At 37.3% G+C, this 22982-nt stretch overlaps 1 protein-coding gene across 1 annotated transcript; it reads left to right on the top strand.

Annotated features, from left to right (window-relative positions):
- Nucleotides 1-480: 480 nt before the first annotated feature.
- On the top strand, nt 481-22922 carry LOC116593256 (multiple C2 and transmembrane domain-containing protein 2-like). The gene is made up of 4 exons (XM_032347259.1): nt 481-1266; nt 1617-1620; nt 19020-19030; nt 22912-22922. Exon 1 carries the CDS (start codon nt 496-498, stop codon nt 1255-1257), a length of 762 nt encoding a protein of 253 aa, XP_032203150.1. The 5' UTR covers nt 481-495; the 3' UTR covers nt 1258-1266; nt 1617-1620; nt 19020-19030; nt 22912-22922.
- The last annotated feature ends 60 nt before the right edge of the window (nt 22923-22982 follow it).

The raw sequence follows: 22982 nt of genomic DNA, 5'->3' as shown, positions 1-22982 counted from the left end.
TTCTTATTTATTTTAATTAATTAATTAATATATGTTGAATATCTATTTAATATATATTATTTGACCAAATAAATAAACAGTTGATTAAATAAATTCATATATCTAATAAGGTATATGGGATTATAATACTTATACTAATAAATATATGAGATTATAATGCTAAAAGGCATAAAGAAGGGCATTAATGAATTGAGTAACTATTAAATGTTCCTTGGTAGGAAGATTAATAGTGTGAAAATGATAATACTCTTCTAAATTCATCTAAGATTTATTGATTCCAATGCAAATATATTATCATGATAAATAAATTAATTAATATTATACATAGAAGTAAAAGTGTATAAGATTAACACAATACAGATTGAAATATATTGACAAGAAAGGTAGGGGTCTAGCTTTATCAGTTATCAAAATAGTCTATAAAGCTATTAAGCTGTAAGTAACATTATAGTTCTGGTATAAAATAAATATATCAAAATAAGAGAAAACAATCTAATGATAAAATCACATGCATGGGGCGGCGGCGGCGGGTCCCGGCAGGAGCCGCTGCGGTTTTTGCCACACAGAGGAGCTCTCTCATGGAGTGACTTCCTGGGTCTTCAGGCAGCCATGGAGGATAAACCGTCTGTCTGGGGCTCTTTGAAACAGCGGACCAGGCCTTTGTTAATCAACCTGAGCAAGAGGAGGGTGAAAAAGAACCCGAACAAGCCCCTAGACCTACGGGCAAGGCGTTCCCTGGACCGCCGCCTCAGCCTCTCTGTCCCTGACCTCTTGGAGGCTGAGGCCTTGGCCCCAGAGGGCAGGCCTTACTCTGGGCCCCAGTCATCGTACACCTCGGTGCCCAGCAGCCTGTCAACGGCGGGGATCTTGCCCAAGAGCAGCAGTAGCTCCTTGAAACAGTCTGAGGAGGTATTGGACTGGAGCCAGGAAGAAGCCGGCTACCTCCGTGTGGTGGAAACGGACTCCGAGGAGGCCTATGCCTCTCCCGCCGCGGACAGGCGGCCTTCCAGCAGTGGCATCCTGGATCTGCTGCAGAAGACGCCGGCTGGAGACGAGGCCCTGGAAGAGCCAGAGAAGCTATGCGAAAGTGGCGATCTTAATGCTTCTCTGACATCCCAACAATTTGAAGAACAATCTATGTTTGGGGAAGCCAGTGATGGCTTGAGTAACCTGCCCAGTCCTTTTGCCTACCTCCTCACCATCCACTTGAAGGAAGGCCGGAACCTGGTCATCCGGGACCGCTGTGGGCAAAGTTAGAGGGTAACTGTGTCCTAGAAGCTGGCTGGCCTCCCCATCCCCCAATGCAACTGCTGTGCTCTGGTTGTCAGGCAACTGTTTACCTTAGAAGTAGAGCGCCCCCCAAGGTTCTGAGCCTTCAGTTGAGACCCAGAGAAAACTGTCCTTTGGAGGCAGAGCTAGGGAGCTCTCCACAGCCGTGGATGGCCTCCTGCCTGCCATAGATCCACTTTCCAGTTGGTCCTAGACCACCTGTGCGGTCCTCCGCTGGTGATTTCTGAAAGCTGGAGACACGTTTCAGGTCTCCGTGGATTTCCCTGGGAGATCCTGGTATAAACTGTGATACTGGTTTTGCCAGTGAAGAAACAACACATTTTGAGAAGGGTGAAGGTATCAGGCGAAAGGTGTTTCTCCCACGCTGAAGTCTGTGGGAAAGGCAGTGAGAATATGGAACTGCTGACACAGGCTGATGATGCCCGAGGTCTGCCAGGGGCGGAGGCCAGTCTTCCCACCTTAAAAACCTCGTGCTTATCAGCAATAAATACAAACCACTGTAGGCTGTCTCTTCAGAATACTGTTGACTTTCTGAAAAAGTTACTGAAGGGCCAGCCTCCTAAATCGTCTCAAGAGACTGGTGACAGACCCATCTTCAAAGCCTCAGAGAAGAATGGAGAAGAGCTTTGGAAGAAAACCCTGGGTGATTTGAATGGAAACCCTCCTGATCTACAGAGTGCAGAACGGCTCGCCCAAGAAACTGCGAGATGGAAGCAGAGACTTCAAGAAATGGAGTAGGAGAAAGAAAGGCTAGAACAGTCAAACACAGGATTCCAACAGGCCCTGAACGAGAAAGTCAGCCAGTTAGTACCGGTGGGTGAAAACCCGCTGAAGACCTTCCCCGGGCCCACTCACCTTGGAGATCATTTGGGTCATGTCAACTGTGAGGTGGAGGAAAAGAGGGAAACAGAAAATGACGATGGCCCCATCCACGGGTCAGAGGGTGATCTGAAGGGTGTCACTGATGATGCTGATTCCAATGTGTCCCTTCAAAGTGCTGAAGCGAAAAAGCAGGAATTAGCCAGACAATTGCAGGAAGGAAAGCAAATGAATGAGGAGCTTATGGGACAAATAACAGATCTTCAAGCCAAGGAGGCCTCTTTGCAGCGTGAAAATTCACAGCTTGAAGAGGAGATTCAGCAGCTGAAACAGAAGCTTCAAACTCTGCTTAAATTATATAAAGAATGCATCAGCCCCGTTGAGAGAAAATGGTCTGAGGCAGAAGAGCAGTGCGCAGACATTAAGTGGAATCTTTCCTGCACACGTAGAAACATCAAGGCCATGTCTCAGACTCGAGACTTCTACAAGGAGATCGCTGAAGACACCAGGAGAGAATTGGAGGAAAATACCTTGCACTCTCAAAAGGGGATCCTCTTCCATGCAAAGAGAGCTCAGGAAAGCTGGATGGCAGCTGTGCTGACCAAGAGAAGCCTCAAGGAGCTAAAGAAAGAAAGTGATCACAACAGGCAAATGTTGGCCAAAGCAGAGTCCAACTTCCAGCTTTTCCCAAGTGGCCCTTTTACTCCTGCTCCTCCACCAGCTGCCCACAGAGGCCCAGAAGTGTCAGAGAACCCCGGATCATCAGCACCCCCAGGAAGGAGAAGAGCCAGGACTTGAGGGCCCAGGCAACTGGGTCACACCACCAGGGACCCCTGCGGATTTGACTGAGCTCACCGCAGGCCCGTCCTGAACTCCCACAACCACAGTATAACATCTGCATGTGTTTTCTGTCTTTAAAGTTATTTGGACTTATCTCTTTTTAGTTTAGGTATTATTTAGATAGTTATATAGTTATTTAATTGATAGTACAATTGCTTTTATTCAAGTAGATTTAGCATTATAGTTTTCAGATAGTATTTTTCCATTAAAGTGTCATTTCTTGTAATTCTTACAGATGTATTATTTTCACCAGACCCTCTAGAACTAGAAAATATTAAGTTAAAGATTTAAGTTAAACATCTCCAGTTACTTTAATAATTATCAAAATTTGGTATGGATACAAACATTTAAAATAATCAACATTTTTCTTTTTTTTTTAAGAACATTTTTCTATGGCATGAACATTTTTGTGTGCTGTTTTCATACACATAAGCTTGTATTATACATCTGCACAAGTAAATTAATATGTATCTGAATAAATTTTGATTTGAAAAACTAGGGAAAAGAAAACCCTAAACAACAATTCCCTATTCCAACTTCATAAAATTTTTTTGATTAGACTAACCTTAAATTCATAAATTATCTTAGCAGAGCTTAAAGTACAATTTTTTCTCCTTTTGTTAACTTTTTAAATTTTTTTTTCCTTTTGTTTAAAATATTGTTTGCTAAATGTTTAGACATTTCTCAATTTTATGTAGCGAAAATAAAAGTTTTTCAGTGATGGCAAGCAAACAGACCTCTCCCATGCGCTTTACAAGGCACTTTTAGTCAGTTTGGCGGTAACAGAGAGTAATAGAACAGTAAAGAAAGCTGCCAATTTTTAAAAAAATTTTAAAAAGAGAAAGAAAGAAATGATGTTCACACAGTTTGTATAATATGCAAAATATACCTAGCTCGTATATACACAAAAGGAGAATTGCCCAATGTATCAGATAGATGCTCTGCTCCTCGGAGCTATGGAAGCAGAAAGCAAGGCAAAAAGCAGAGGGAGACTCCCAGATGCTAACAACAGGGGGAGCTGTTCCCACTCTTGGGCCTGCCTGGAGGGAGGAGGGGGAAAGTGCTGCCATCAGGGCCCAGGGCAGGCAGATTTAGTTCCAGGCCACCACAATAATGCAAATGTCACCATAAAGCACATAATTCAATAATTAATATTTTTTCTGGAAATCATTTTTTTCACTTTTCCCAGTGCATGTAAAAGGTGTTTATCCCACGACACTGCAGTCTTGTGAGTGTGCAATAGCATTATCTCTAAAAAAATAAAAATTAAGCCTTGTTTAAAAAAAAAAATCACATGCATGCTCATACCTGTGGCATATATATATTTAGTATATAACACAGTAGGCTATTCAAAATGACAGATATTTAACAATAGGTTTGGGTTAATATATGGACAGTAAACCCTCCTGTACACATTTTTTTTCCTCATATACATTTGATGTATGAAATTATCAAGCTTATTTTGAAAAAAATAAGGATGAAGTATACATGCATACATACAAACAATACAGCTATATAAGTTCACACAAAGAAATCAGGAAGACATACAATGATCCATTAATATGGAAACAATTATTACTATGAAAGCAAGCAACAGCCTATATATGGAAGATGGAAATATTAAAGAGTAGACATGTAAACAATTTGAAAACAATCAGACCAATGTGTATAAAGCTATTTGCAGTAATTGTCTTACTTCATTAAGTGGTATTGTAGGGAATCTGAAAGGGACTCATTTCTACTCCTTGCAGTGTATACAGTTTCTCACATTTTTTTCTAAAATAAAATAAATTCATGTATTACTTGTATAAAAGAGAAAATAATTCAAAAAGAAAAACTCTATATTCTAGAAATGAACAAGTTGTATATGGGTATGACAGGTATAGGGTAGTAAATATAAAAATAAGGTATAACTAGAATTCTGATGGGTACTCATCTAAGATATGTACTTTTTAAAAAAAATTTTTTTTTCAGCATAACAGTATTCATTGTTTTTGCACCACACCCAGTGCTCCATGCAATCCGTGCCCTCTCTAATACCCACCACCTGAGTACTTTTAAAGCCTGTTTTAAAATTATCACTAAGTATAGAAGACTATTTTATTCTGAGGACCAAGCTGTGCTTTGTAGTAATTGCACTTACTATTTTGATCAGCATATCCTGTTGAAAACACCAACATAATTTAGGACTGGAATACTAACTTGTGAATGAAATAAAAAATGAATATGTGAAATATCCTAATAAACACAGCTTTTTCTTCTGTTTTACTTTAGTTAACTTTGGCTTAATAAGCAAGAGAGGAGAGAGAAGCAGTTGCACTAGCAGAAGTATTTTCCTGTGTCAAATAGCTAATCTTATCAGTAAATTACCAATCAGAAGGAAAATCTTCCAGGACACTTAGGCTTTAGTATACAAATGAACCATGCATGAATAAACATATGGCAGAAATGGAGGGACAAATTTGTAAACAAAGAAGAATGTACTTGGTGGAAAATTTAGTTAAGCATGGCTTGCTTATTCAATTGATAAGATTTAGCTTAATTATTTGGCTTCTCACTTTAAACAGGAAAGAAATTTGTAGGTCTGTATTCAACTAACATCACATTAGTGACTTGCAGCATCCTTCACAAGGGAATATGTGTAAAATATGTAATAGTTCAGTTTAGGAAACAAATATGAAAGATTCAAGTTTAAGGGAATGGAAAGTTGATGATAATACTTTCTTCTTTATCCATTGAACTGGCATAGGAAAAATACTCAGCTTTAATACTCTAAGTGGTCTGATGAGGGAATGACCCACGATATTTATTACATTAATTCCCACGTGTCCGGAAATGCATTTAGGACTGAAGCTGGAATAATATGGTCCAGAGAACATAAAGTCATGGCCATATGATAATGCACATTACTAAGTTGAAGCCTCATGTCCAGCAAGTTTCATGTTTTTGTAACTGAACTGGAATCAAATTTGGGTAAGGTGAGCATGCAGGAAGATATTCTCTATAATTTGTGTGAAGTCTCCAAAATCTGTTAGAAGTAACCATAAGCCATTCGGACTAAAATACATTTAAGGTAGGAACATTCCATTCACTCATCATTATTATTATTATTTTTAATTCAAGTCATGCCATCTGCAATGCCAGATCCTTCAAAATAAAACAAAGCACATCAATGTGAAATAAGCCGGTGAAAAGTTTCATATTTGAAGATAGTTTGACATGGAGCTGTGAAGAAAAGTGATAACAATTTTGTAAACTTTTCATTTTAGTGAGTTTGAATTTTAGCATTTAAACAATTGATAGTCTCTGCAGATGGTTGAAAAGGTAGCGGAGGGGCACCTGGGTGGCTCAGTTGGTTAAGCGGCTGCCTTCAGCTCAGGTCATGATTCCAGGGCCCTGGGATCAAGCTCCGCATTCCTTGCTCAGCAGAGAGCCTGCTTCTCTCTCTCCCTCCGACTGCTGCTCACTTTACTTGTACTATCTCTCTGTCAAATAAATAAATAAAAATCTTTAAAAAAAAAAAAAAGAAGAAGAAGAAGGAAAGAAAGGGTAGCAGAATTCAAGCTGTGCATGGGAGATGTTAACCCTAGGGGCATTTTGAAGAAAATGGTGACAAGGAAGCACTAGAAGTAGAGATAGAAACAGTGTAGAGTATTATAATAGCTCAATACAAAAATAATGAAAATCTGAATAGGAAAAAGATTATGGTACTGTGAAGAAGGGAACAGGTACATGAAGCAATGTAGTGATAGAATAAATAGTACTTTGTGGCTGACTGGATGTGGGCTATGTCAAAGGTGTTTGCTTCCAATACAGCTTAGGTCCTGACTGTCCAGGTTTACTAACTGCTTAGAATGGCATCAATCAGGTATAGAAACTTACAATTATCGAAGCACCAGTCGTTAACCCGTAAGTATGTGCCGTAAGGAAAAGTTCATACTTTAAGATCAGCTACTTGCCAATGATAATTTATAATTCATTCCTCAGTTAATAATAAGAAATGAATGGATAAGTGGATTGAAGAAATGCTAGGTTTCTATTTTATTTGTAACACTGTTTGAAAATGATAATAATCATAAAATATAATTTCTTTTGCAAATTTTATCAATTTCAGTTCATTGTCTAGAAGGGATTCTGATGACAGAGGAAACCCTTAAGCAAAATGTCAGTACGTACTGCAAAATAATATAGCAAAGCAGAGGTATGTATTGGATCGCAATGGGAATCTTGGTTTCACATATAAACTGTTTAAATCCAGATGTATATATGCAATTAATAAATACAACATCAAAGTTAGATGACCATGGCATAGTTGTCAGGAAAAAAAAAAAAGTCTCAGATAACTCTTGAAATTAGGGAGCATAATTAAAAAACAATAATGCAAAAATTATAATAGATTGAACAAACATGGTGACAAAGTTTTCCTCATGCATGCACTTTTTGTTTTTCAAGGGAATTGGTCTTTCTGTGAAGAAAATTGACATTTTATTTCTGCTGAAAAATAAAATCTTGGCAACAAGGAAATTGTTCTGAAGTACTGAGCTCCAGTCTTATCAAGGAAAGGGCAAAGAAGAATTGGAAGTGTATGGCATGATATTCATTTCCATATTTTCTTATATAGAAGATAGTTATAAATAGATTTTTTTAATATGTTGTGTGCTTTCAAGCATGCTCAGCTCAACATATTATAAGCAGAGATCTCAAACTGAAAATGTTAAAAAATGGACTTAAAATGTTTGTGTGATTTAAAATTTTAAATATGTAAATTTAAAATTTAAATATATTTGCATATATACTTTTATATATACTAATATAAAAATTTCAGATCTTAGTAAATAAATGGGGGGAACAGAAATCACATAAGGCATATAAACTAAAGGGAGTCTGGTCATTATTGCAACTAAAAAATAGCTAATGTTTATGGATTGCTTCTAATATTCCTAGTAATACTTGATTGATTATGTATATTAAAGCAGGTACTGTCCCAATAATCCTATGATATATCATTACTGTCGTCATATTAATAAAGAAACTGAAGCCCAGTGAGGATGAGAAATTTTTCCAAGATTATGTAGCTAGTAAGAATTAGAAACAAAATTTAAGCCATGATAATCTTACTCTAGAGATCATCATTAGCCAAATCATTACGCTATGTTAACCCCAGTAGTAGTTTAAACCAAGTAGTTTAAACCAAGTAGTAAGAATTTTGCTTTTGTTGGAAATAGTCACATCTGCTTCTACAAGCAGATTTACATTTTTCTACATTTACATCTTTTTACATTTTTCTCCCTTGGATGTATCTTTCAGAAAGGAACAAATAAGAAAAAGAACTCAAAAATCAAATATCATAATGGTTGTTCATGAGCAATGACATTTTTATACTAATTATTCCTTGGAATATGAAAAAAAATTAATAAAAGGGATTTTTCCCCTAGTAGACTCTAGCAAGCCTGAAGAATATAGACCTCTGTTATTTTTAGTTCTCTTCCAATACGTGGCTGTTGCTTTATATTGTTGCTTCTTTTGCACTGTATTCAGGTTCTGTTACTGTCTTTAATAAAGACTTCAATCTACATCCATGACGGTAAATCTGTGGCATATATGCTGACGATTTCTACATGGTGCTCTTGGGAAGGCATGTCTATAATTAAAACACTCTTGCTTTACTGAGGCTACACATTATGCTTTAAACTGAAGTTGTACATTACAAACATCAGTGAACTTCCTCAAGAAAAACATAAAAATGTATATAGAGAGTAGTGAGTTTGCTAAGGTAATGTCTCCTAAAGGTCTATTATCTCAAAATTTGCTTTTGTAAATCAGTTTACCTCTAACTTAGAGTAAAAGAGAGAATGTCTGTGAATATCCCAGAACTGACAGAAGACATTAAATTACATATCAACAAAGTCTTATGAACCCCAGAAAGGTGAACAAAGTGGGTAAATTGCTGAAAATCAAAGACAGGAAAAGTTTGAAAAGCAGTCAGAGAAAAATAGAATTTACCTTCAAATGAGCAATTGGGGGCCAGCTTTTAAAGGCAAAATGGTGCAAGTGTGGCTCAGTTGGTTAAGCATCTGCATTCAGCTCAGGTCATGATCCCAGGGTCCCGGAATCAAGGCCAATGTTGGGCTCCCTTCTCAGCAAGAAATCTGCTTCTCTCTTTCTCTCTGCCCCTCCTCCTTCTCTCTTTCTCTTAAATAAATAAATTTTTAAAAAATAATAAATAAATAACATGAAAGCCACATACTTATTGGAAGACAAGTGCCATGCTAAAATTCTATTTCCAGAGGAAATATCCTAAAAATATAAGAATCATATGGGTACATAATCATATTTCATAGATGAAATAAAGGTAATTAAAGACAGAGAAAGAAATTATGACCTTGGGTCTGCACTAAGAATATAAACTATAATGTGTTCTTTATGTGTAAGACAATTATTCCAAATGAAACCTCAAAGATTCAGCATAAAGGGCAATGAAATAGGTAAATGTGGGTATAATTTGAAACAGTGATTATATAAAAACTATAATATTTAATGTCTATGGTTTAAAATTGTGTAAAAATACAGTACATTGCAAGTTGAGGCAATATACTGTGGCTCAGTCAGTTTAACGTCGACTCTTGATTTTGGCTCAGGTCATGATCTCAGGGTCATGAGATTGAGCTCTGCCTCAGGCTCTTTTGCAATATTTCCTCCTCTTGAGACGTAACTGTTTTCTAAAGAGTAGTTTGTCTCTATGTGGAACTGGTAGCAATTGATTCTTCCAACAGTTTCAATGATTTGAAGCATACTTATTATCTTAATTTCTATTTTCAATAGATGTTCTGAACCAGGATTATGTAGTCCCCATACATAATTCCTGTTATCATTTTATCACTGACTATCCTATTTAGGCTGAATGCCCCACCTTTGTTCCCTCAAAAGAAGATGCCTATCACCCCAAAGTTGCTGGACAGAATTTGCTCCACTCCCAAAAGGCCATTATTTTAGAAAAGAGTAGTTTATGTTCCATGATGGAAAAAAAAAAATTATCTAGTAATTCAACAGGACAAACACCACAAATGACTCATGAAACAAGGCACAAGAAAACTAATGATAATACATGGTGTCACAGCCTTTGGTCAGACCAAAGAAAGATGTACTTGGGCTGAGCATAACTGAATGCACCATAGATTGCACAACAGGAAAGGACTTCTGATTTCCTTCAGATTCATATATTTATAGAGGGAATGAGAGCGGCAGGGATCATCTGACCTGAGCTAGATTCACCAAGTCATCTAGCAAGTTAAAAACTTCTCTCTCCACAACCATAAAAATACTTACAATGTAAGGTAGAGAAAGATTTAAAAAAGTATTTTGATCACAGACAAAAAAAAAAAATATATATATATATATATACACACACACACATATATATACATACATACATACATCACAAAAAATTGGAGGAGTTGGAGTGATGTCAACAAAAAGGCAGACTAGGACATTCTAGGCCCTTGTTTCCCCCATAAAAAATATTGAAAGTGATGATTAAAGACTAGCTAAAATTACTGTAGAAGTGCTCTAGGAAATAGTCAAAGACCTTCAGAATGTCCAATTTAAAAAAAAAAAAAAAGCCACATTCAAAACAGTAGGACATTTTGTGGCATTTGTGCTTGTTATTGTTCCATAGTCTCCCTGATAGAGCATGGCCTTGGTCTGGTGGGAGTGGCAACCCGGATATTGAGCTCAAAATTTGAACCTCCTGGGTTTATCTTTTTCCTTCGTCACGTTGGCCAGTGACATTAGGAGCAACCAGTCAACATCATTATAATCAACAGTTTCCCAAAGTGCTTGAAAGTATCATGTACAGAGTTACTCAGCACCTTGATTCTTGTAAGTCATTGCTTAGAAATATCCAATGCAGATATTTTGCATATCTCTATCACCTGGCCATGGACTCTCAGTGCTCTCCTTATTACTAAAAATACTATCCAGGCATCTTTAAACTGAATCAGTTTACAGAACCAAATCTAGTAACCCCAAAACCAATTCAGAAAAACTCATCCTTAAAATTCTGTTCCTCTAGAACCACACTTGCTACCAGAATCTGTATTAGTCAGTGTTCTCCAGAAAAACATAATAGGAAAGTTATATCACAAAGTAGGATAGAACCAGTAGGATGGGAGTTGGTTTACACAATCAGAGAACCTGAAACCTGCAAGCTGGAGAAGTGAGATCCATCTAAGATCTAGTCATGATTTGCCATCCACAAGCTGGAGACCCAGGGGAGACAGTGGGTGTAGTTCTAACCCAAGTATGAAAACATAGACACAAGATGAGCCAATAATGTAAATCTCAGGCTAAGGCCAAAAGAAGACCAATGATCCATCTCAAACAGGCAGGCAGGGGAGGAAGGGTGAATCCTTTCTTTTTCCACTCTTTGTTCTAACCAGGACCTCATGAGACAGGATGATAACCATCCACAATTTGGAAGGAAATCTACTTTACAGAGCTCACAGATTCATATGCTAAACTCATCCAGAAATTCACCTTCCCAGATATACCCAGAAATAATGTTTAATCGGGTACGCCAAGGCCCAATCAAGTTGGCACATAAAATTAAACATCACAAACCCTCAAGAAATACTAGCAAACCAAATTCAGTGGTATATTAAAAAGATTATACACCATTGTCCATGTAAGCTTTATTCATGGAAAGCAAGAATGGGTCTAAATATGAAAATCAATTAACATCATACATCAAAGTAACAGACTGAAGGGAGAAAAAAAAACCACAGGATCATCTCAATTTATGCAAAAAAAAAATCATTTGACAAAATTCTACATCCCTTCATGATGAAGAAGTTGACAAACTAGAAATAGAAGGAAATACATGAAAATTCATATATGAAAAGCCCACAGCTAATAAGCTCAAGGCTTTTTTTCCTTTAAGACTCAAAACAAGAGAAAGAAGCCCATTTTGCCACTTCTATTTACTGTAGTATGGGGAAGTTCTAGCCCAAGCAATTGGGGAGAAAGAAGGGGAGAGGGAGAAGGCATTAAAAAAAAAAAAAAAAAAAAGTCACTGGAAAAAAAGATATAATAGATGACATGATCTTATATAGAGAAAACCAAAGATCTTCCACCCCCTACACACACAATACACACACAAACTGTAAGAACTAATAAAGAAACTTAACAAATTGCATAATACAAACTCAAAACACAAAATTGGGATGTGTTTCTGTATACTAGCAATGAATAATCTGTAACAGAAATTAAGAAAGAAGTCATATTTACCAATAAAATCAAAAAGAATAAGATACTTAGGAATAAACATAAGCAAGGAGGTAAAAGATTTATATAGAGAGAATTATAAAACATCGCTGAAACAAAGACAAATAATTGGAAAGGTATCTTGTTTATGTTTATGGATAAGAAAACTTAACACTTAACAACTCACTCTGAATTTATAGAGATTGTATTGAATCTGTGGCTTACTTTGCATGAGTGAGTTGTTTTTTGTTTTTTAGGTTGTTTTTTGTTTTTGGTAAAAAATAGAAAAAACTATCCTAAAACTCATATGAAATCTCAAGATGCCTTGCCCACTTTTAATTTGGAATATTTTTCTGCTACTGAGTTGTAGGAGTTCTTTATACATTTTGGATATTAACTCCTTGCCAGATTGTGGTTTGCAAATATTTTAGTAAGATTGATAACCCCCTGCCCAGACTTATCAAAAAGAAAAGAGAAAGGACCCAAATAAATAAAACCTTGAATGAAAGAGGAGAGATCACAACCAACACCGAAGAAATACAAACAATTATAAGAACATATTATAAGCAACAATATGCCAACAAATTGGGCAATCTAGAAGAAATAGATGCATTCCTAGAGACATATAAACTACCAAAACTGAAACAGGAAGAAATAGAAAACCTGAACACCTGAACAGACCATAACCAGCAAGGAAATTGAAGCAGTAATTAAAAAATCTCCCAACAAACAAGAATCCAGGGCTAGATGGCTTCCCAAGGGAATTCTACCAAATATATATATATATATATATATATATATATATATAAAGTTTTTTTTTTTTTATTTATTTGACAGGGAGAGAGCAATAGGGGGAGAGTGAATAGAAACAGGGGAAGTGGGAGAGGGAGAAGCACGTTTCCCCCTGAGCCCGGACCCCTATGTGGGACTCCGGGGATCATGACCTGAGCCAAAGGCAGACAATGACAGAGCCACCCAGGTGCCCCCTACCAAACTTTTAAAGAAGAACTAATACCTATTCTTCTGAAAATGTTGGGAAGAAAACTTCCAAACTCATTGTATGAGGCCAGCATTACCTTGATCCCCAAACCAGAGAAGGACTCCACCATAAAGGAGAAATACAGACCAATTATTTGGAATCAATCAACCTATCATTCTTCAGACATTATGCATTAGTTCAATACACTCAGTGAGTTCAATACAGTGTGTCCAACATGGATGGCTGACAAATCATACTGTACAGTAGAGAATACTTCCGATTGCAGAGTCATTGCTGCTTGAAATATTTAATACCTACACAGGTCTTATGAGGATGAGGTGAAGGGAACAGAATTTCTGCTTTATGTTTTTTGTTAACTTTCTTTTATTTTTTCAGTGTTCCAAGATTCATTGTTTACGCACCACACGGAGGGCTCTGGTTAAAAGAACAAGAAGCAACTGAAAAATACACTAGGAATCAAAGCAGTGCACCTGGCCAAGGAACAGAAGATAAAACTTAAGGAGAAGAGACCCAAAACTGAGGTGTGCAAGCCTGAATGTGGGTGGTCCTTATCACTTTAACGCCATTGTTTGTCTTATTATCATTCTGTTTGAGAGTGACCACAAGAAACAATGCTAAATTCTGAATAACAGCATTTACGCACTAAAAGAAGAGGATAGAAGAATAAAGAACCAAGCACAGAAAACAACAGCTGGCTCTGAGAACTGATTGGTTGTATGGGGGAGGGGGGACCACACACGTTGGAATGTTAGGTGCAGAGTCATTAATATGGTCTTAAATGCCTAAAACTTTCCTCTGGTGTAGATCTTGTTTAGCTTTACAGACCCAAGACACCCTATATTTTTACCCTAAATACTCATTCTAAGAGTATTTTCTGATTTTGAAGCCGCTTCCTACTGACTTGTTTCAACATATAATGGATGAATAATCAGGGGTTGTAGCAAATGTGAATTAAAGATGATGTTTTTAAAAGTTAACTGATAAATTACTAGCCAAGCCTTATCTAGGTTAAGTAGGAAAGTTTGGGACAATGCAACATGAGAGAAGATACCTCTGGCTTTCTCTTCATCTATGAGCAAACCCAGGATAGGCTCTTCAATAGGAAACGTAGAGATTGTAAGAGAGGCTTTGAGTGATTTTTAATATGTTAAAATTTGGGGGCCAAAAAAACAAGCAGTGCTTTTGCCTTTGCTCACCTTTTATTAGCTTCCAGCACCATTCAGAGGGACCAGAATAAGACCGTCTAAAACAGAAAGCAGAAAGTTATCACACCTCAGAACTTGACACAGCCTCGAGAAGAGAGCTTGAGGAGACGGGGATGATTCCTTCTAGGCTGACAGTCCAATTCACCGGCACAGAAATAGACTAAGACTCAGAGTGGAAGTTTAAACCCCACAGAACCTGAGCATGATGGACAAGGTCTATACAGTAAGGATGCCAAAAGTTGGCTTTTACAAAACATGAAGACTGACACCCTCTTAATTTCCGAAGAGTTGAGAGCCAAAAAGACAGAGCAGCGGCAGCTCTTCTGAGTTCAGATGAAACCACAAAATCATTGAGTCAAGGAGGTCATTATAACCACCGTGACACAGCCCCACGCTTCTGCCCAGCAGAGTTCAAAGTAAATGGCCTTTCCTGGGTGAAAGGCACTGTCACATCCCACAGTCAAGACACCCACTCACTGCGTATAAGTGATACATGTGGGACGAGACTCATTATTTGCTCTTTGTAGAAAATCAAGTGTGAAATGATTTTATCCATTTTCAAGTTTTTTCACTATTGCTTATCAATAAATAAAAGAATTTTTTTTTTTAAATTTTCTATGCTGGTTCCAAGCTCTCTCTTTAACTTTCTTGGAAGTGTTTTGATGTTGTGATTAAGAGCACAACTTTGGTATCAGAGAAGGCAAACTATTAATTCCATTTGCGCATTCAAACCTGTATAATTTTGGTCCAGCTGACCTCACTAATTCAATATTTCCATATTGGTAAAAGGAGAAGAGAAAAAGAGTACCTTGATCAAAGGGTTCTTCTAGGTATTAATGAAATAACATGAACTATTGCTACTGTCCTTTGTTTAATTCAATACCTTTTTTTCCTTTTGCATAAGTTTTACTACATTTTTTTTTTCTTTCTGGGAACATTTTATATAGTAAGGTCTCAGGATTTGGCATCAAGAATTGCCTCAGTTGTCCAATGTAAGAAATGTTACCAGCTCCAATTTCTCCCTCTTTATGCCCAATTTAGAACTTTCTCCACTGGTTTGGTGATATTAATAGTCTCATGCTTAAAGATGCGCTTACTTTATGGCAAGGATAATAGAGTATACATTCTCAGTCATGTATGTCTTACTATATGTGAATTTATACCTGATAATTAGTGATGCAAATGGAATTCAAAATTAGTGTTTTCAAGTATGAAAGTGTTAAAAAGCTTTCTATTGTAACAATAATAACAATGTTCTATTAAAGTTCATGTTTCAAATAAATTTTTATCTTAAATAAAATATATTTAAATATCATAATTCATTTCAAAAATAAAACATATATAAAATAAAATCTTAAAATAGTTGATTACTGTCAGTAAAGTAAATGGAATGTATTTATTGTCATCAGAATTGTTCTCAACAGAATTTTGACCTCTGTGCTCCTAAAAACAAGAATCTTACAGCATTTCTTGAAAGAGTGCCCTCTACTGTCTGTAAAGATTTTCTTCCTAGCTCTTGACACTCATTATTCAGACTTTATGCTAATAATTACTTGATCTGTGAAAATTTTGTCAAAGTTGTCTGTAAAAATTTCATAGAAAAAAATAGAGGTTTTATATTCCATTCTTGAATGGTGCTTAAGCAGTCTGTTGACAAAAATACACAGGACAACCAATGTATATGACTTATTTGAAGTAAGGGCACTATCACTAGCAATGATCAAGGTCAAGTTATGTGCACACAATTACAAAGAGAGAACACATTTCTTCTGACCCACAGTGATTATAAGACTCCAGATATTTTAAGAGGTATCCTGATTTCACTCAGGAAACAAACTGAGGGTTGCTGGAGTGGAGGGGGTGGGAGGCATGGGGTGGCTGGGTGATGGACATTGGGGAGGGTATATGCTATGGTGAGCACTTTGAATTGTGTAAGACTGATGAATCACAGACCCGTACCCCTGAAACAAATAATACATTATATGTTAATAAAAAGGAAAAAAAAGAGGTATCCCAATTTCAGAGAAAAACTACATATCTTAGGCTTATTGAAATAGAAATGAAGTTGAAATGGGAGGAAAATATGAAAATGAAGCAAAATATAAAAATAAACATGATAAATTTTAAAGAAGCAAAATACAATGTTAAGTCTACCATGTATAAATCTATTAAATTATCTAATAAAATTATATAAAAATTGTGTTTTTGATGACAATTTTGAAAAATAGAATAAACATTTTAGTTTTTGAATTAATTGAGCTATGAAATAGGACAAAATGAAGTTTGCAAACTGACTCAGATAAGTTTTTAAAAAAATATTAGCTGACTAAATGGCATTTCAATAAATTGTTTGATGGCTTAAATGACATTAGAAATATTAAAATATCAGTATGATAAGAGCTAAACAAATTTCAAATACAGTTGCTATTAGCTCCGCAGAAATATGTAGAAAATTATTATGGAAAATATAAACAGCTAATGATTCTCAATTTAATGGACTGTTGAAGACAGACTTCAATCCAATTCCCTATTTCAATTCAGCCTCACACATGTGAAATACAGCTAGAAGCAATTTACAAAAATAAAAAAAGAAGGAAAAGAAAAAATAAAAACTCATATCAACATTTTCTTTAAGAGAAATTGTACATTCTAGGGACGCCTGGGTGACTCAATGGGTTAAAGCCTCTGTCTTTACTCAGGTCATGATCTCAGGGTCCAGGGATCCAGCCCTGCATCGGTCTCTCTACTCAGCAGGGAGCCTGATTCCTCCTCTCTCTCTGCCTGGCTCTCTGCCTACTTGTGATCTCTGTCTGTCAAATAAATAAATAAAAGCTTTTAAAAAAATCGTACATTCTATAAATGACTTGGTAAATGTAATGTTCTTTCCTTATTTCATTTATAACATATAATTGAAGAATAAAAGGGAAGATAAATTTTTAATTTATCTACTGAATGATATGGTATGCCAATATCCATTTCTATACCAGCTGATAAGTATTTGAATACAACCCCTTCCATATTGCAGGTAGACTAAAGAAGAAAGGTCCAATGAATTCCCAAAATATAGAGCAGGCTTAGTATTGCAGCTACTGTATGAAATTTGAACATTAAAGAAATAGCAGGGGTAAATGATCTAGTAGTCAACCAGGATGACTACGCATAATACCCAAAGTTTTGTTCTATGAATGAATCAACTATATTTAAAAAGCCAAGGACAGAGTATACAGAATATAGGTCATTTCTAAGTTTTCTTTTCTGTTTTTCTATACCTTTACCTTTAAAGAGAATATATTCATATTAAATTCACAAACTGGAGGGAGGAGTCAAGATGGCGGAGAAGTAGCAGGCTGAGACTACTTCAGCTAGCCGGAGATCAGCTAGATAGCTTATCTAAAGATTGCAAACACCTGAAAATCCATCGGCAGATCGAAGAGAAGAACAGCAATTCTGGAAACAGAAAAACAACCACTTTCTGAAAGGTAGGACCGGCGGAGAAGTGAATCCAAAGCGACGGGAAGATAGACCCCGGGGGGAAGGGGCCGGCTCCCGGCAAGCGGCGGAGCAACAGCGCACAAAATCAGGACTTTTAAAAGTCTGTTCCGCTGAGGGACATTGCTCCAGAGGCTAAACCGGGGTGAAGCCCACACGGGGTCAGCGTGGCCTTGGTCCCGCAGGTTCACAGAAGGATCAGGGGTGTCTGAGTGTCGCAGAGCTTGCGGGTATTGGAACGGGAAAGCCGACTACAGAGACAGAGCCGACAGTAAGCTCACAGCTCGGTGTTACCTTGAACCGGTCGCAGGCTCGGTGAGCTCGGAGCGCGGCCGGAGGTCAGGCAGACGGGAGTAACTGGGCGCTGTTCTCTGAGGGCACACTGAGGAGTGGGGCCCCGGGCTCTCGGCTCCTCTGGGACGGAGACCAGGAGGCCGCCATTTGTATTCCCATACTCCGTCCTCCGGAACTCTACGGAAAGCACTCAGGGAACAAAAGCTCCTGAAAGCAAACCCGAGCGGATTACTCACCCCGGCCCCTGATAAGGGCGGTGCAATTCCGCCTGGGGCAAAGACACTTGAGAATCACTACAACAGGCCCCTCCCCCAGAAGATCATCAAGAAATCCAGCCGAGACCAAGTTCACCTACCAAGGACTGCGGTTTCAATACCAAGGAGAGCAGCAGAATTCCAGAGGAGGAGAAAGCAAAGCACGGAACTCATGGCTTTTTCCCTGTGATTTTTTTTTAGTCTTGCAGTTAATTTAATTTTTTTTCTTTTTCATTTTTTGTTTTTTTCCCTCACCTTCTGGTAAAATTTTTTTTTAACTTTTACCTTTTTCTTTTTTAACGTTTTTTAACCAGTTTATCTAATATATATATTTTTTCTTTTTTATATTTTTCTTATTTTTTTTTAATTCTTTTCTTTTTTTTTCTTTCTTCCTTTTTGAACCTCTTTTTATCCCCTTTCTCCCCCCTCACAATTAGGGATCTCTTCTAATTTGGTTAAAGCATATTGTTCTGGGGTTGTTGCCACCCTTTTAGTATTTTCCTTGCTCCTTCATATACTCTTATCTGGACAAAATGACAAGAAGGAAAAATTCAACACAAAAAAAAGAACAAGAGGCAGTACCGAAGGCTAGGGACCTAATCAATACAGACATTGGTAATATGTCAGATCTAGAGTTCAGAATGACAATTCTCAAGGTTCTAGCCGGGCTTGAAAAAGGCATGGAAGATATTAGAGAAACCCTCTCGAGAGATATAAAAGCCCTTTCTGGAGAAATAAAAGAACTAAAATCTGACCAGGTTGAAATCAAAAAAGCTATTAATGAGGTGCAATCAAAAATGGAGGCTCTCACTGCTAGGATAAGTGAGGAAGAAGAAAGAATTAGTGATATAGAAGACCAAATGACAGAGAATAAAGAAGCTGAGCAAAAGAGGGACAAACAGCTACTGGACCACGAGGGCAGAATTCGAGAGATGAGTGACACCATAAGACGAAACAACATTAGAATAATTGGGATTCCAGAAGAAGAAGAAAGAGAGAGGGGAGCAGAAGGTATACTGGAGGGAATTATTGGGGAGAATTTCCCCAATATGGCAAAGGGAACGAGCATCAAAATTCAGGAGGTTCAGAGAACGCCCCTCAGAATCAGTAAGAATAGGGCCACACCCCGTCACCTAATAGTAAAATTTACAAGTCTTAGTGACAAAGAGAAAATCCTGAAAGCAGCCCGGGAAAAGAAGTCTGTAACATACAATGGTAAAAATATTAGATTGGCAGCAGACTTATCCACAGAGACCTGGCAGGCCAGAAAGAGCTGGCATGATATTTTCAGAGCACTAAACGAGAAAAACATGCAGCCAAGAATACTATATCCAGCCAGGCTATCATTGAAAATAGAAGGAGAGATTAAAAGCTTCCAGGACAAACAAAAACTGAAAGAATTTGCAAACACCAAAGCAGCTCTATGGGAAATATTGAAAGGGGTCCTCTAAGCAAAGAGAGAGCCTACAAGTGGTAGATCAGAAAAGAACAGAGACCATATACAGTAACAGTCACCTTACAGGCAATACAATGGCACTAAATTCATATCTCTCAATAGTTACCCTGAATGTTAATGGGCTAAATGCCCCTGTCAAAAGACACAGGGTATCAGAATGGATAAAAAAACAAAACCCATCTATATGTTGCCTCCAAGAAACTCATTTTAAGCCCGAAGACACCTCCAGATTTAAAGTGAGGGGGTGGAAAAGAATTTACCATGCTAATGGACATCAGAAGAAAGCAGGAGTGGCAATCCTTATATCAGATCAATTAGATTTTAAGCCAAAGACTATAATAAGAGATGAGGAAGGACACTATATCATACTCAAAGGGTCTGTCCAACAAGAAGATCTAACAATTTTAAATATCTATGCCCCCAACGTGGGAGCAGCCAACTATATAAACCAATTAATAACAAAATCAAAGAAACACATAAACAATAATACAATAATAGTAGGGGACTTTAACACTCCCCTCACTGAAATGGACAGATTATCCAAGCAAAAGATCAGCAAGGAAATAAAGGCCTTAAATGACACACTGGACCATATGGACATCACAGATATATTCAGAACATTTCATCCCAAAGCAACAGAATACACATTCTTCTCTAGTGCACATGGAACATTCTCCAGAATAGATCACATCCTCAGTCCTAAATCAGGACTCAACCGGTATCAAAAGATTGGGATCATTTCCTGCATATTTTCAGACCACAATGTTCTAAAGCTAGAACTCAACCACAAAAGGAAGTTTGGAAAGAACCCAAATACATGGAGACCAAACAGCATCCTTCTAAAGAATGAATGGGTCAACCGGGAAATTAAAGAAGAATTGAAAAAAATCATGGAAACAAATGATAATGAAAATACAACGGTTAAAAATCTGTGGGACACAACAAAGGCAGTCCTGAGAGGAAAATATATAGCGGTTCAAGCCTTTCTCAAGAAACAAGAAAGGTCTCAGGTACACAACCTAACCCTACACCTAAAGGAGCTGGAGAAAGAACAAGAAAGAAACCCTAAGCCAAGCAGGAGAAGAGAAATCATAAAGATCAGAGCAGAAATCAATGAAATAGAAACCAAAAAAACAATAGAACAAATCAATGAAACTAGGAGCTGGTTCTTTGAAAGAATTAATAAAATTGATAAACCCCTGGCCCGACTTATCAAAAAGAAAAGAGAAAGGACCCAAATAAATAAAATCATGAATGAAAGAGGAGAGATCACAACTAACACCAAAGAAATACAAATTATTATAAGAACATACTATGAGCAACTCTATGCCAATAAATTTGACAATCTGGAAGAAATGGGTGCATTCCTAGAAACATGTAAACTACCACAACTGAACCAGGAAGAAATAGAAAGCCTGAACAGACCCATAACCAGTAAGGAGATTGAAACAGTCATTAAAAATCTCCAAACAAACAAAAGCCCAGGGCCAGATGGCTTCCCGGGGGAATTCTACCAAACATTTAAAGAAGAACTAATTCCTATTCTCCCGAAACTGTTCCAAAAAATAGAAATGGAAGGAAAACTTCCAAACTCATTTTATGAGGCCAGCATCACCTTGATCCCAAAACCAGACAAGGATCCCATCAAAAAAGAGAGCTATAGACCAATATCCTTGATGAACACAGATGCGAAAATACTCAACAAAATACTAGCCAATAGGATTCAACAGTACATTACAAGGATTATTCACCACGACCAAGTGGGATTTATTCCAGGGCTGCAAGGTTGGTTCAACATCCACAAATCAGTCAATGTGATGCAACACATCAATAAAAGAAAGAACAAGAACCATATGATACTCTCAATAGATGCTGAAAAAGCATTTGACAAAGTACAGAATCCCTTCCTGATCAAAACTCTTCAAAGTGTAGGGATAGAGGGCACATACCTCAATATCATCAAAGCCATCTATGAAAAACACACCGCAAATATCATTCTCAATGGAGAAAAACTGAAAGCTTTTCTGCTAAGGTCAGGAACACGGCAACGATGTCCATTATCACCACTGCTATTCAACATAGTACTAAGGTCCTAGCCTCAGCAATCAGACAACAAAAGGAAATTAAAGGCATCCAAATCGGCAAAGAAGAAGTCAAATTATCACTCTTCGCAGATGATATGATACTATATGTGGAAAACCCAAAAGACTCCACCCCAAAACTGCTAGAACTTATACAGGAATTCAGTAAAGTGTCAGGATATAAAATCAATGCACAGAAATCAGTTGCATTTCTCTACACCAACAGCAAGACAGAAGAAAGAGAAATTAAGGAGTCCATCCCATTTACAATTGCACCCAAAACCATAAGATACCTAGGAATAAACCTAACCAAAGAGGCACAGAATCTATACTCAGAAAACTATAAATACTCATGAAAGAAATTGAGCAAGACACAAAGAAATGGAAAAATGTTCCATGCTCCTGGATTGGAAGAATAAATATTGTGAAAATGTCTATGCTACCTAAAGCAATCTACACATTTAATGCAATTCCTATCAAAGTACCATCCATCTTTTTCAAAGAAATGGAACAAATAATTCTAAAATTTATATGGAACCAGAAAAGACCTCGAATAGCCAAAGGGATATTGAATAAGAAAGCCAACGTTGGTGGCATCACAATTCCGGACTTCCAGCTCTATTACAAAGCTGTCATCATCAAGACAGCATGGTACTGGCACAAAAACAGACACATAGATCAATGGAACAGAATAGAGAGCCCAGAAATAGACCCTCAACTCTACAGTCAACTAATCTTCGACAAAGCAGGAAAGAATGTCCAATGGAAAAAAGACAGCCTCTTCAATAAATGGTGCTGGGAAAATTGGACAGCCACATGCAGAAAAATGAAATTGGACCATTTCCTTACACCACACACAAAAATAGACTCAAAATGGATAAAGGACCTCAATGTGCAAAAGGAATCCATCAAAATCCTTGAGGAGAACACAGGCAGCAACCTCTTCGACCTCAGCCGCAGCAACATCTTCCTAGGAACAACGCCAAAGGCAAG

Source organism: Mustela erminea, chromosome 6 (genome assembly GCF_009829155.1).
Source record: "Mustela erminea isolate mMusErm1 chromosome 6, mMusErm1.Pri, whole genome shotgun sequence".
NCBI lineage: Eukaryota > Metazoa > Chordata > Mammalia > Carnivora > Mustelidae > Mustela > Mustela erminea.
The sequence above is the reverse complement of the archived record's forward strand: the minus strand, read 5'-3'. Positions and strand labels throughout refer to the sequence as shown.